The 16,621-nt window shown below is 38.5% G+C and overlaps 1 protein-coding gene across 2 annotated transcripts in view; it reads left to right on the top strand.

The window, feature by feature from the left end:
* Nucleotides 1–5,199: 5,199 nt before the first annotated feature.
* LOC107220542 (monocarboxylate transporter 13) overlaps nucleotides 5,200–16,621 on the top strand; it is a 28,743-nt gene continuing 17,321 nt past the window's right edge. Inside the window, exons 1-3 of one of the 2 annotated variants that reach the window (XM_015659189.2) lie at nucleotides 6,045–6,179; nucleotides 11,838–12,050; nucleotides 13,089–13,241. In XM_015659189.2, coding sequence (XP_015514675.2) covers nucleotides 13,223–13,241 — 19 coding nt within the window. In that variant the 5' untranslated portion in view covers nucleotides 6,045–6,179; nucleotides 11,838–12,050; nucleotides 13,089–13,222. Of the gene's footprint in view, nucleotides 6,180–11,837; nucleotides 12,051–13,088; nucleotides 13,242–16,621 lie in introns of both variants that reach the window. The other variant, XM_015659188.2, reaches the window with a different exon arrangement.

The raw sequence follows: 16,621 nt of genomic DNA, 5'->3' as shown, positions 1-16,621 counted from the left end.
ATAACGTCATCATTATGTAATCAAAGTCAGATTATTATCATCGAATATCAGAACCATCAAAGTAATAAAGACGTAACGAGGCTTCAGCTGCAAACATTATATTCCGTGGCTTTATCCGGTTTCTTTAAGCGTATACTGAGTTTCAACGTGGAAGTTAAAATGGTCCAAATTTTTTTTTCGTGTAGTTCTGGGCTACGAAACCGTATTTCATTTCATTTCCGTTGTCAATTTTAGTTGAGAATGTTTTGGGTAAACGTCACGTGGCAGTCGGGAATCGCATTACGGTAATTTAGAACCGACGTAAAACAGTTCCATTTGCCGCAGTTATATAACAAAGCTTTAAACGCCCATGGCGATAACGTGCCAGTGAATATTCCATCACGGTTGAAACGACGATGATAGAGTGGAACAAAAGCTTTTGAACAGCAACCCACAAGATAACGAAACGTTTATCTAACTAAACTAAGCAAAATGCAAAATCCGCATGTATCTTGTGACTATGGTTACATTATCGTATGACTTCAGATACAACTTCCGGCAAATACTCGTCACAAGCTTGAAATTCCACTTTTCAGTTCAGCACTGCAACCTGGTTCTATGTTCCAAGATAGAATTAATTGTAAATCTTTTATGTCCAAGCTTCTTCTACCAGACTGGACACGCGATATGTACTTAATCTGACACAATCATCGACTACTTTCAAATCGCTGATGAAGCTTAAGATTGGCCAAGATAAGGTAAGGCGAAGACTTCTTAATTCGTAAACACGTGCAGCGTTTGCCCGACGTTTAACAATTTTTCTCAGTCTATATTTTCGTCGACTTGACTCAAGGCTCGATCAATTCCACGTGTCCACCTGTATCACGAAGTAACACAAGAATCTCGGTCCTCTGAGCACGTGGACCAAAATGTGAAACACGTGTTTCCCTCCAGCTTATTCTCTTGATTACACAAGATTAGCTCGGGCTTTCAAAACCGGCTATCCTATCTGGCTGCGCACCGTTTCTCCAACAGAAAAGCGATATGTTCGTGTTACGCCCGTTAAACACGAGCGCACGGCATGCCGTCAACACTTTTGAACCAGAATAACACGCGCAGGATGAGTGCTCACGATAATAGTTTGAATTCCGACTCGACGAGCGTGGAACACACCCGTTGCAATTTTCCCAGGAAATAGTGACCGCCGTATTTACCCTGCCAAAATATATTACGAGGCTTTTTCATTCGTGTTCAATTTACTATTAGTAGGCGATCACTTGTATCTATATGCGATGGAGAACTCTAAAATATTACGTCAACTTTTCTAGATGCCCTCAAATTCTCTCCACACTTTTTAGAATTCAGACTCAATTTTCGTGGCTGCATACATCCCTGAAGGCTACACGTGAGCCATTTAAACTATTATGTGAGACAATTTTCGATGTCATAACGGTCTCGTAAGACTGCAGATGAACTGTCGATAACGTGCTAAATAGTCGAATGGAACCGGATCGAGGACTCATCGTGTCAGGAAAGTATAATATAGGTAGGTGAGGAAATGCTCGTCATCCATCATCATTGGTTATAATTGTCGGTAAGTCGCATTGCTTGTTCGTCAGCAAAGTTCTCTTTTCTCTAGCTGGAGGATGGAAAAGTAGGAAGGCTGTAAAATAAGTTCGTAATCAAATAGCGAGATCCGCGTTATGAGGAACACAAACAAGCAAGAAGATCGATCCAGCGTTTTATTTACGTGCGTTTCTTGACAAAGCGAAATTAGAAAAAAGCAATTTACTGTCAGTGTTTATAGGCGCCAAGCTTCCGTTGTCACGGCACCTGTAATCATTTTTTACTGTCGTTTTGCATGGTATGTCGTGATGTCTCGACAGATATAGTCTAAAAATCGTTTTTGGTGGTACACTGAATTTGTCATCTGATGGTGAATAACGTTGTTTAACAATACTATAAGGTTCAGCAGCCGTCACGTGTCTGCGCGTTATACGTGCTGAAGTAGCATGTCTGGAAAGTCACGTTCCTTGAAAGGTTCGTTCCTTTGAAATCGAGACTTTTTTCCCCTTCAATCTCCCAGATATGGAAAATACTTGCGCTGTTGCAATTGTAAGACTCAAAATATATCAGTCAACTTACAACAAATTTATTCTATACCTCAACTTGGCTACCCCAAGTTTTTTCGACGAATTTAAGCAGTCGCATACATCCAATTCCGTATGTCAATCGATGTACTCGTATCTTTACCATTTTCAGCGTGCAATAGTAATTACAATTAGTAAATTGCTCGTGCTCCAAACGCTTACGCAACTTAATACTAATTTTGTTTGGTAACATCGCTCTAACTTGTTTTGCCTTTCTATCAATTACGAGGGTCATTGAAAACGTAGTGCGTGATGCTCGGGCGCAAAAGCGCTTCGAGTGATTAAAGAACGGACGCAGTATCATTACATTGCCTCTCATAAAGCGTCTGAAACCTCTTCTCATACCCGCAGGCATCGCGCTTTATGCTCGAGAAATTACGTTCATTTCTTGTCATGCATTGTCGTATGTAACGTTGAAAGACCACAATTTTACAACGAGCAAGCACAATACATTGAAATCATGTTTATTAAGGGAACGTTAGCTTACGAAATAGTTTCAGGTATTTTGGATCCATATATGCGAAGGCAACATTAACCCAGTCATAATTATATTTGTTTTCCAGTTGAATATGGTACTCTCTGAAAAGCTGTATGAACCGGTGATAACCTGGATCGATATTGACATTAATTACATATTCAAAAATTGTCCAACTGCACACAAGACACAAATCTAGGCTCCGTTATACAATATTGCAAATGTGGTAAAAGCTTGTTTATTACAACGGTGTAATCAGCACAGTTCTTACGCGATTCGATGCAAATAAAAGTGAGCTAATTTAAATGATAACATCAGCCTGGCTGCAACTGCCGATGGTCATTGCACATGGAAACATTGACTGTCCGAAATCAAGTTGTGTTTGGAGTCCGGTCATTCGTTTCTCCGGCCAAATCATAGACTAATTATCGTTCCGATCTTGCCCCATATTAATTTCTGAGCTTGTATTCAATATGTCCTGTTCAGAACGTGTTATATATCCATAACTCTATCAAACTCAATTTTGTTTGATAAATCAGAGTTAAATGTCGCTCTCTGTTGACATCACGTGTTTAGTTCTGATGGTTTATTCATATGTATTCTAGTTGGTACTAGTAAAGACTGAATTAACATTTGTATTGATGAAGTATTTATTTCATACAGCGATAGTACGGATTGATATAGTAGTCAAGGTACAGTACGACGATTGATAAAATTGTTTACACTGAATACATTTGGGCCTACGATCAGGAAGAAGTAACAGCAGAGCTTATCAATTCGCCCGTCATCGATCCTGTCACAAGGACCTACAGTTGCGAACAATCATTCAGAGGATGAGCGTTCCCAACAGTGACGCCGTAAAGATTACAAGGTTCTTTTCATTGAGACTTTCGTAATCTTTCTACTTTGCACATTACAATCGTGCAAGTAGTTTGCGAGCTTCATTATACGATCTACCGACACACGTAATAACAAGTAATGGTACAGTTATTGAATGATCCTAAAAGTTCACATGGTCGATCAGTAGGGAACAAACTGCACGTATAAATATTCCACGATCCATTGTTCATCGTTCCATGTGTTCGTCAGCTGCGGATGGAAAAGGAAGCAGATTGCGGTTGGTAGCTATGTGGTTATCTACATTGATGTGAGATTCTTCCTTTTACCATTGCCTTGTCTGTAATCATCAAATATACACGTGTTGTTGACTAGCATGTACCAGTGGTTATCACTTCCGCAAATCGTGTTCACTGCAGGTTTTCTGGCTTCGCATAACCGACTTAAGCTGTCCCAGGTTTTTGTCACATGTAGTTGTATAATATTTTTCAAGCTCATTGAGAGAGGAACGTGATGCTTTTCTTTAAATCTCACTTAATAGTTGACCGTTTGATGAAATTCTTTATTTCGATTGTAACTCTCCGCAGATTGACGAATGACTGAGACGTATGGATGACCTCTGGCTTTTTCCTTGATTCGCCTGGTCAGCATTTAACTCCGTTTACTAGTCGAGCAGGTGATTGATTTTCGGCATGAAGAAAATCCCGGAAAATTCTTGTACCTGCTATGAATCCATCCATGCTTGAAACCGAGTAAAAACATCGTTTCAAAAACTTCCACGCGCATGATTAGCGGGTGCTGAACGTCGTCGCTGCTGGCGAAACAGACGTGATGACAAAAGCTTAAGCCTCAAGCTATCAACTAACAGATCTTGTTTACGGTTTGCAATTAGATTTTTCCTCGGCAGCACAAATATTTCTCAGAAAGTTATACGGTAAAACGCACAACGCAATTCATTCTATATCTGCAGCGCGTGAACGTAATCGTTTACTGTAAGTAAATACATTTCAGCGAATAAAGCGATGGAAATTTTATACTGTACATATGCCCGTAACCATTGACAAATTCAATATTACACTGTAATAATGAATATTTTACAAAGGATCTTATTCGCGTCAGTTTGTGTTTTGCACATCGAATTTTCGGGCTACTTACGAAGATCTGAAAAAATCACAAAAAACCCAAAAAAGCATTGTACAAAGATTTTGAGACCCTGTCAAAAGTGTCTTCTACATTCCACAAAAGTCTCTCTCTCTCTTTTCCAATGACTCGGATCGTTCAGAAGAATCCATAAAAATAAATTTCGACTCGTAACAGTAAAATAACAAATTAACGTTAAGAAATAACAATAAACGTTAATAAATCCTTTCAACGCTCCAAATCATTCCAAGGAACACAGAAAAACGACAATTGAATACAACAACTCCAGACATCACACTCGAATCCAGTTGTCCGCTTGACAGAGGAGCTCGTACCTATCATCCCAATCATCTTCATTATCGAATATGATTCGAATTTTTACCCGATGACGTCGTTGCGTCGAACAAAGAGTGATCGAACAAACGACGTCGATCTTTGCGCAACGTGCGTCGCGCTGATTACTCGCGGCGTCGTCGCACAGCGAGTCGCTAATACGCTGCGTGTGTCGGCTTCACGGGGGCCTGATCCAACGGAAATGGGGGGGGGGGGGGGGGGGTTGGAGGGGTATAGAGAGGGTGGGGGAAGGCTGAACAGCTGATCAGGGCTCGCATCGAGCGGAGCTGAACACTGTCGCACGTGCTCTCGTACGCTGAACTCGTACGTTGTACTCGTCTCGGACAGGTCGGGTTCTTGGACGGGTTGTCAACACCCTTGCGGTGTATACAGGGTGTAATAATTGTTTTTCGATTGCGATTATTTGAATCTGGGAACGATTGTGCCGCGAACGATTGCCGTTTAATTTTCTTTCTCGTCTAACAATCGTTGACGTAAATTTTCCAAGAAAAATATCAATTAGCTGAGTAATAATAAATTGGATTAAAATAACGGGGTCTATGTGCAATTCAAGCTGTCGCAGGTGCGAGCAGCGGTGGACCGCGAAAGTTGTCATCTCTGTGCGGAAAGAGGAGCACCCTATGAACCCCCCCGACGGTGAGACTGCAGAGGAGGGCACTGCCCTCGACACGGCATTTCATGAACGTTGACCCCGCGCTTAAATTCAATTTATTTATATGTATATACATGCGTAAGTTATACGCGCATCGCTTTGTAGGTATGAAACTAGTTTTGTGTAACGAGTGTGCATGTAATAACCGGACTAGCTTGTAGATCAGCAGCGTCGCGTGACGTGTTTACGGGCTACGGTAATAATAATATTAAATAAAGTAATAACAACGACAGCATAAGCAACAAAAACGACAAAATTAATAACAGTTATTCAATATTAACGCTCGAGTGTTTGCGCGACGAGCGCGTGTTCAACTACACGTGCATTGTGATAACAACCCGTCCGTTGTACATTGTGTGTGAAAATATCGAGGAACACAAAGAAAACGGACCTCGTCATTGCCGCCGCAGTATTGTTGCGAAGATGAAGGGGGGTAAAAAGGAAACTGCACCGACCAGCGGTATCGGCATTAAAATCGGCGACAAGGATGTTCCAAAGAAAGGAGACTATCAGCTGATTCCCGTGAAATCTCCGACCGATGAGAATCTTCGTCCGAAGGCAAACGGGACTGCGATTCGCGCGAATGGCAAAGGTTAGTCATTTGTTTATACGTACTTACATGAAAATAATCAGCGTTACAACGTATATGCAATATGCATACCTGTATCTACGTGCTTTTATTCGATGCCTCTTTTTACTATTTTCCTGAGCGAAAGAAGTTTTCATCACTTTGCTGTCTGCACGTAGATATTTTTACAACAAAGAACTCTGTCGAGTTTTCTCTGAAACTCACCGCGAGACGCCAGCAGATAAGCAATATACCGATTGTTTGTGCAATCTGACTAATTTCTTTCAAGGCAACGGGGCGTAAACTGATTTAAACGTCGTTTTTACCACTGCAATTCAGTATAAATATCCCTACGCAGCTGCTCGGTCGTAACAAAGTGCCCAATTATACTGCTCCGAACCCTATGTTATACGTATATAATATAAACTCTTTACATTTTACATGTATTTTTAGAATGTAGAAAAGCGTCGGATGAATGGAAAGTACACCTGATAAATTCTGATCAGTTCTTGCATTTTGTTAACTGTTGAACACCTGTTCATTCTGTCGGTGAAATAACAACAAATAAGTCGTTTAATCAAATCGTGCGTCTGTTTTTTTTGTTTTGTTTTTCACTCTTTTCTTCATGTTTTAGCAAACGAACAAAATTTGCTCGGAATATTTCTTCTAGGGGGAAAAAAAAAAAAAAAAAAAACAGAAGCTGTAAAGTCTGCAACAATCTGACCAAAGTATTTACGAATTCAAAATATCGCAAAGATTTTACCGAGAGGCAGTCGCAACACGTGAGATAGGTTTATAAGAATGCTGGAAAAATGCTTGCGCGGTTTTAGGTAGACCTAGCTTCCAAGAATTTTTCTAATAATGCAAAACTAGGTTACGGTCTATTATACGAACGGATCCCCTGGACGCCGGGAATTCCTGCATGTGTGTATATAATAATCTGTACACCTTTGCTTTATACGTCCGTACAGTTCAAGCAATTTAAAAGTGTGTGCGTGCCCCGGAAGAGGTCGTGTGCTTTTCTACGAGGAGTTTCGACCTCAATTCCAAGCATTGCACACTTGACTCGTTGCAAGGTGCCAACTGCACTTTTATTATCATAGAGCGGGAAATAATAGCTCGAGTGCGGAGATTCGACGACGTGCCATATTTTGATTACACATACTTGTAATTTTGTTTATTCAAATACCGAAATTTTATACGTGGGAGCGTTTTTTTTTTTTGCGTTACATTTGGTACAGGGACGAATCGGTCCTTGTTACGGATAAGTGAATTGTAATTGCACTATGAATTTGTATACAATTGCAAAAGCATACCTCTGATACGTTGTTGTACAATTATATTCGGAACATTTGACAAATACTCCGGTATTTACGTTCATTTCCATTGTACAAACGCGGTATGTATTAATTGTTAAGTCAAAGTAAAAAGTATGACAATCATAATTGGCTACGTAATCCGATAATCTGGTGTAATTATTGAATATGTAGGATCTTGTCTCTGATCTACTGATTCGTGACATTGATTAATAAATTCAAGTGCTTTTAATGTCTTGGACAATGATTCTTATCGGAACGAAGTGTTCAATTTCACAGCGGTTAATTGTTTCGCCCATGTCTAGATAACAGATTAATTGTTTAACGAACACGTGCAAATTCGTACGCTTTTCCTATTATTTCGCTCTCGGCGTTCTTATAATTCCCGGCAATGACCAATGGAATTATAATTGCACTTACCAGGAAATACTGTTAAAAAAAGCGTTAAATTTTCGCATACAAATTTATGAAATATTTTCGCAAATCCATAACCCGACTGTTATCGTTTATAAACGGTAAATTTTTTCTTGTAAAGCAAGAAATAAATATAAAAAATGGAACCGGTACAAGCGCCAGGAGCTTATTTATAATCCAAGCATCGACGATCGAGTTAATCGATATTTAATAGTCGACCAGCGTATCTACGAGATGCATAATCCATAATTTGGATTAACGCGTTGCCTCGGAGACCGAAAATTGCCTGGTTATACGTCGAAGCTACGTTGCAGCTAGCTAGCATGCTAGCAAGAATGACAGGGAAAAAATAATTGCTGTTTCACGCGGATTATGCACGCTTTCATTAGTATGCAATTTTCAAGCGTGATCTGATGCGGCAGTAACTTTCCATGAACTAATGCCCTTCGTATCGTGCCACAATTAGACTGCACACGTACCTGTATCATACATAAGTAGTATGTACAACATTACGTGTATGTACGTACATGCCAATGCATGTATAATACGTCGCAGAAATATTGCGCGTGAAAATCATTTTACAGAGCTGCTTGAAAAATTGGAGATATCGGCTTGAACGGGACGTGTTTTCTTCGTCCTTTATGCTTGGCATTATACGCGGTTGCTCATCGAATCTGCCCTCAAAGATATAGGTATATGTACTTATGCTATATACCCGTATCCGGATAAGCTGCTGATACGGCTAAAGCGACAGATAAGACTATCGATTGATTCTGTGTCATGTGCTAAAGACCCCATCAACAGAATTCAGGAGGTTTTACGGTTTGGTGGGAAAAAGGTTAAAGTCGCAAAGAACAAGTAAATACTCTTTATTGAATAGCTTCAATGATATCGGACATAGGAATTAGTTTGGAAATTAATTATTCCTGAAATTTCACGAACACCTGAGTCATTCTGTTGCAGTCGAAAAAGCTTCGTCTCTACAAAGGTGCATAAACTACATTCTCAAAGCTTCGTAATCATACATCATACATAGTATTAAAGTTCGAAATCAAAGTTTGGATGTCGCGTGTTCGGATGTTCATAAAGTGACGTCACCAAAAATTTTTTTTCTCTTGACGTCATCGATCTATAGTAATCGCAACGACCAAAATCAGCTAGCCGAATTCCTCAGTCTGGAAACAACCGCGCAGTAGAGCGGACGGATGAAAATCGCGCTCCGCAGATTTCGAGTATCGGATTCTCTACCTCCTGGATCCTGCGCTCGGGTACGCTTCCTGGTGCAACTCGACTTCCAGGACAAGCGCTCCGTAGTCCTGGCTGTCCAGGTCCTTGACGTGGTGTCTTTTGACTTTCTGGACTAATTTTCAAGTTTACAAGTTTGATTATTAAAAACGTGATGTTTTGTACTATCAAACCAATATGCATGCTTCCGATAACATTTCGAATCCGAAAAAAAAACCGAACGACCAGGATCAAAAATTGCAATTGGTGAGTAGTTGGTATATAATAAATAGGAATAGATGATAATAACGTCGTTCAATTAGAGCTAAAATTGCTGTGTTTCGTGTTTCAAATCTGTTAGCACTTAGCTGATTGTTCTGTGGTATTTTTTGCCGAAATTTATTGTCACAAAATCACAATACGTTATACTTACATGCATGTGCAAACGTGATTTGTAACATTCTATAGGAAAAATCTTACGGGCAGATTCGGTTTGCGTCACATGCACAAAGACAGTGTTCATTCCGTATACTGTGAAGCAAATACCAGAATTTTTTGGGGAGTCCATCGTGCCCCAGTCTCCCCTACAAATGTCATGTGGTAAAACACTGACAACGAGTAAGCGAACGCATGAGCAGAAAAACCAGTTACACTAGGCATCCGACCCTGAGCGAGCTGTAGATTTTTTGAATTTTTATTATTGATTTTAAATTTCTTTTAAATTACTCGGGAATATTTACCAGCATTTTTTTCTTACCTATGAATTGTCTGAGATTGAAACATTCGTCGAATTGTATAGTTTAGTCGTCTAGTCGAAAAGTCTGAGTACTAAAATATTATTATGCAAATAAACAACGGAACTTGAGCAGAATTATACGACTGAAATTGGGAAAAGGTCAGAAAGACTTGACACGTAATAACAATTACGAATCCTGATCTTGCAACTATTTTGCTGAATTGCTAGAAAAGAAATGAATAAAATTCAGAAAAACAGGCTGAATAATCTGTGAGTACGTATGAAACTACATGTCTTGACAAATAAAAACAAAAAAAAAAAAAAATGAACCATTGACTACAAGAACTCTGTTTCGTGCGGCGAGAAAAAAAATTTTGATTTATCGCATATGACATTGATAATTATAATTAAACGTGTTCTTCTTTTGGAGTAGTTGGATATCGATTAATTTTTACATTGTTATATCTATTCTGTCAAGTATAGGGAACTGCATTTTAGTTTATTATAGTGATATTTTTGTACATGATTTTTTAGCAACATCTGTATTTCTGCAACAATAAAAAATGTTTAGAAATCTATTCGCGTGTATACAGTTGCGTCGTAAAATTAATCGAGTCGGGTTTCTGATAGCTTTGCATATGCATATGAGTGAACAACCGGATATGACGATATAAGAAAGTAAGCCGAAATTTAATCTGTTTACCCATCCACCCAAACTTCAGCTTTTGAAACTTCTTACGCATGCAAATTAGCGAATTATCTTCGCTATCATATATCTGTTTTCCTCTTCTGTTATTTATTTTTTTTCCGTATCAAATCCTTGTGCGTCATCTGATATTCCATGCTTTATGCAGAATTCGAAAAAATCCCATCTATTTCCCATTATATGACTAATCCTGATGTTTTTATTGTACGTTCTTGTGTAACTGTCTTCGTATAAATCGCTGTTCGTATAGTCTCATGTGACTCAATTAGAAACCGGTAATGCGCATAAAATTATCATTCAATAGGCATGGCGAAAATTTTCCGTTGAATGCAGCTCTTCTCCCAATCCGACACGTGTGTTCTAACAGGCTTGTAAACTTATGAAATCTCGCAGACTATTTTTCGAGGAAAGTTTATCTCTACAAAATTTATAACATGCCTTCACATGTATTTCACTCGATAGCCTCAGGAATTTGGTGAAACGGATGTATACAAAGCAGATTACGTTTATCAATTTCTTCCAACTAAGCAGTAAATAATCGAGCTAACAATAAATTCATCCTGCTTTTGTACCGCTACATGATAAAATTTAACCGCTATAAGTATAATCTTTATTGTTTAGGCACGTGGTCGTCGGCTGGTTGCCTGCATTAAAAATGAATGAATAATTTTAAACGGGCTAAAATACCGCACTGGTGAAAACGTGAAGCACTATTCTCAACCCCCATCGTCATAAAACATTGCACATGAACACTGATTTTTGTCAGCTACTCACAGTCAGCTGGTGAAATTGGAAAAACCAATTTTAAAGAGGCGTTGCATTACGTTGTTACAAATTATAAACGATGACTTGAAGTATGCCTTATTATTGAACCGATAAAATTATCACACGAATAAAATGGTTTATGAAGAGCTGATTTGCGAATGAAATGAGCTGTTTCATAATATCAAAATTCAGATGATGGTAAGCGTTTGGTGTTATTCTTTGACAAAGTAACTGTAAAAATGGATGCTTAAGAACAATCTTTACTTAGCCCCTCTGGGATTATCCGAAATTTAGTAAACCCATGACAAACAAAACATACTGTAATTTTGAAAAGCCATCTTTTCGAAAAGTCATTCTAAAACCCCGCAGCAATAATTTTTTGCCGCCGATGTTCCGTTATAGTAACGTACGTTACTAACATCAGCCTCATTCCCAATAATCGGAGGTCTGCACAAAGGTGATGCAGCGAAGTATGCCGCGGTAATACTTATACACCGCTTTTCCTTTGTTTTCCTTCAAAGCTTGCGCAGGACGCCAGCGCCGCCATGCGGCAGGTGGAGGAGGCGACGTCCTAGTAGCAATAGCTGGTAGTGGTCGGCCGGAGGCAACGCGGGCGGCTCTCCGTGGCCGACGTATCGACTCGAGGAGCAACCCCTGAGGCCTCTGACTCGCGTGTGTGTCTCTCTTTGGCTGATGGTTGGATGGGAGATGACTGACAATAAGAATAAATGAAAGTAAGAGCCACGAGAGAGAGAGAGAGAGAGAGAGAGAGAGAGGCAAACTAGCAAAAAAAAAAATTCATTTCGATCTGATAATTTACACCATCGCCGCACCGTTGCTGATCCCGGGGCGTCGTTTACTTGCTCATCGTTTACCCTACATATAATACAACATATTATGTATAGTATATGCAAATAAAATGTCGGGGTGCGGTGAAATCCGTGCAATTGATCATCGCTCATTTCATGGCTGCCGCGACGACGATGTTAATTAATTACATTTTCGACTCATCTTTTTTGATCCAATTGGTTTTTTCTCAACCGTTTCTAATCTCACGCTACGTGTGTACGATACAAATTATTGCGGTTAAACTCTTTGATTTTTTTTTTTTGTGTGTAAATTTTTTGCTCTTTTTGTTATGTTTCTTATTTTATCTTCCGTTTCATGATTTTTCCGTTGTTCTCAGATGAATTGATATGACTTTTCTTTGCGATGACTTGTGGCTTTTTGTATCGTGACGTTTGATTAATTTGACAGCGTAATTTGTGCACTGAGGAAAAGATTCATTTACCTTGATTTTTTGATTCTACTGCAAGTAGATAAAAATAAATAAAAAGATTTATTCAATGCGAAAACGTATCGCATTTCTTTCGATCGATCAGTGATTTTTGTTTGCACAAAATTATTTCATGCAGTGGTATTTATGATGTAATTTCAAACCACTTCGTATAAGTAACGAGCAATTTGTTTAGGTCAAATAAAAGTGAAAATTGGCGGGTGATTTAATTCATTGTTGAATCAAAGAATCACAATTATAGACCGTACAACAAATATTTTTCTCAGTGTGCTGCTGTACACCTTATATTATACCGTATTACAATTTATAGAATTATCAACATTCTCGAACGACATTTTTAAAATCGTACAGCTTGAGTATAAATTGTCAGTTTGAATTATTACCCTGTGTTTATTTCCCTAAATAAATGGCACCTGCCATTTTTTATGCAAAAATTAACGTTACAAATAAGGACATTTACTCTGTATAACGGAAGAGACGGAACCGGGATGACATGTGGCCTCGACCTTAATCCTGCAGCACCATTGAGAAGTATAAGGCTGCTTTTCCTAGTAGCCAGAGGCAACTGCAGGTCCTGTAGCAGAGATTGCGCAATCGCCCACGTGGGACATGACAAGGACCGTGCTTAGTAAGAACATGGAACTAAAAATTGCTTATCATTAGACGTTACGACTTGTCTTCTCGCGTGTTTTCACTTTTGGGCATTTCACAAGACTACGCATAATTTTGCACCTTCTTTATAATAGTACATGTATAATATATTCAACAAACCTGAGAGATCGCAAGTCGATTGCGAAACGGAGGTCGTTATACATTCGACGATTACTATCTACAACCAATAACAACGTTACTCTTTATTAATGACCTGTAGTGTTTCACTCTCGGTATAAAATATGTAATACTTAAACGAATTATCTGCAACATCGATAATTATCGTTGTAATTCTTGCATGATATGATAGAATAACAGCTGATCTACAAAAAAAAAAAAAAAAAGAAACGTTCTGCGAAATAATATTCCATTGCGCTGCGATTTTCCGTGCAATTAATTATCAACATTATCTTGAAGATTAATCGTGGTAAAATAATATTTGGAAGTCATTATATATATATACATATATATACATTCTTACCCGAAAGCGTTCATCGTCTCCAAGGTTGAATTTTTTCAATCATCTTTTCATTACATTTGATTAAATATAAGCTTGGATAAACGGTAAACTTATTCAAGGGACACGGAAAATTTCTTTGACCGCGCCTAATATTTTCGCAGACAAAGTCGTGATTTAAAGAAAGAAAAGAATTTTGTGTGGGATGATTATAGGTTTTGTTTTTTTATAATTCAATTACGTTTTACCATTCCCGTTGAGAAAAAAAACTTCATGTTATTATGAAAATATCGAATGTAAAAAGTGATATTGCTGCACAAATTTTGACTTATTTTGCATAACGATGAAAATTCGTTGAGTGTGTCTAAAGATAAATTGGTTTTGTTAAACCGAATCAAAGAGTATAATCAATTTTATTCAATTACACCACTATAACAGAGCTCAAGCACGTTGCATGTGATGCGACTCGTTTGCATGTATAATGTATACATACCCGTCTGTTCGCTTATTACACGAATTACTCGCTTTTGCACATTTCATATTACACCGAGATGTATCGTATATACCGGTAGGTATATGCATATACGGACCGTGATGGTCAGCACAAAACTTGACCGTGACCTTTTATCAAGTATCCAATTATACCCTTTTCACCCCTCTTCGTGTCACGGCTGGTCAAGCAGACTGTGATCGTTTCGTTGGACACGCGTGAAAAGCTTTCTAAAGCAAATTACTCTATAGATAGATTTTTAAATATAAAGCACGTTGAAACATGGTGAGCAACTGAAAAATGTTGACAACAGAAACCTCATTACTACCCTACTCGAAAAATTGTGTATTTTTATCAGTGAAGAAGCGATAAGAACGAATATCCGTTTTATGCGGAAGGATCGCATGCAGTATAATATTTCCTCCGTATGACGCGTCAAATTCGGGAATGACAATGCAATATATAATATAATATATAATATAACATATAATATGGATAACCTGAAGTTATCAAGTTGTTGAAAGTTTTCTTTGTAGACCTATAATGGATAAGTTGTGTAGAGTAGAAGAAAAAAATAACTAAACGGTCCCCCACCATCAGTATATGGTTCATTCTTATATTCACGTCACGTCGTGTTTGTCCAAAGTAAATTTAATTTCATTATGTCAAAGTTATAGCTAACGCTTTATTGTTGTTATGTTATTGTGAAGAGGCACGAAGGTTTCGTTGAATGCACTTGCAACGCATGCGTGATATAATGCATAACTGACAAGGTTCAAGTATCCCCAGTATTTGGGTAAAAAATTCTACATTTTTTGTTTTTTTTTTTACCGCACACGAACAGATCTGTTTCAAGAGCGGAGAGAAAAAAGGACGCGATCGTGGTTCTCGTATCCTTCTAAATCATACGAATGGTGAAATACGAGAAGGCGGTAGATAACGACGTTTGGTAACATCTGTTTTCACCAATATTCGAGTAACTTTTGGTATCCTCCAGCTTCGAATACCGTGAGTATTTCGTCGCGTCTCGTTCCTTTCTGCTTTACTCCAAATTACGACGCGGAAAACTACCTGACGAACTGTATCGTGGTGGGAACTGTCAGTTTGAGCAAACTAGTGTCGTAGTTATGAGTAAACATCATGCCGTTGACACAGACGAACGATGCCAAGTCATGCAGGTATCTAGCGTCTTCTTCGGCGAGCTTTAGTGTCTTTTACGCGTCATTTGTCACGCAAAGTGTCTGGACGTAAGTTGTAGGATGAGTAAAAAACGCGGCACGTCTCAATTCACGTGCTCGGTGAATCGAAAGAGCTCACAATTTAATAGACTGTAAACGCGTTGGTATATCCACTGAGAAGATGTGGCGAGACCAACTCGGTTTACTCATTGGCGCGTACTATTCGTTGTGGATAAGCTTTTCCACGCCATTAAAGCCTCGAAAATCAGACTATTTTAATGGTTTCGATGGTTGGTTGAATAGAAATTAAGAGAAAATTAGTATAACCGACGCCGCAGTGCATGTTTACAAACAATTTTACCAGTGTATGGTACGGTTTTAAATAGGCTATGGTTCCATGTACTCGCCATCAGCTGTGGTTTATTTAAAACATGTGCCATATGTGAAGCAAGACAGCTTTTAGTCGAAGCTTCGGCTTGAAGTGGAGCTCAAGAGCTATACAATGCTTGAGGAAATTACCATGACTGTGCAGGTTTTTAGATTAATATTGAATATAGTGAGGTAAATAAGAATTTCCATTCACCATTCAACAATTTGGATATTGTGGAACGGCGCTTGCAATATATACGTAATATTGAATAGAATCTGCACAATTTTGCTTTTTTATCTCACTACCTTAACGACAGGGCGAACAGGTTTCTTCAAATTTTGATCGATTCCAATAGCAAGCGCTATTTCACTTCAACAGTTTTAAAATCGTATCTTGCATCAGGGTATTCAGTTGGTTAAACACGAGCAGGTACAGCTGGATCGCCTTAAGATATTGAAAAAACTCAACAGCGCGACGTCTAGACTTCAATTTCTAGATTGGTGGTAAATCATAAAAACCTGTAAATGCCGAGAAGAACTTTCCGCTATTTTCTATGTACGCGTCCACACTTGAGAATTCTTATCTTTATTTACATTTGAACCTGACTTCCCGTAATATTTTCTTCATTCCACAATCACATCTCGTGTACTGTCTTTTCATTATCCGCAAGCTTGTCCGTTCTAAATCTTGAATGAAACATCTTTATCGATAAAACGTAACCTTGAGCGAAAAATTTTATAGATAATTACGTATAGACATTGTTCGCTTAATTAACGTCTCTGACAAACTTGGACGCTTATTGTTAACATCAGGGTGAAGGATCAAATTGTTTTTCATCAACTTGTGCAAACTGAAATTACTT

Source organism: Neodiprion lecontei, chromosome 4 (genome assembly GCF_021901455.1).
Source record: "Neodiprion lecontei isolate iyNeoLeco1 chromosome 4, iyNeoLeco1.1, whole genome shotgun sequence".
Classification (NCBI taxonomy): Eukaryota; Metazoa; Arthropoda; class Insecta; order Hymenoptera; family Diprionidae; genus Neodiprion; species Neodiprion lecontei.
The sequence above is the reverse complement of the archived record's forward strand: the minus strand, read 5'-3'. Positions and strand labels throughout refer to the sequence as shown.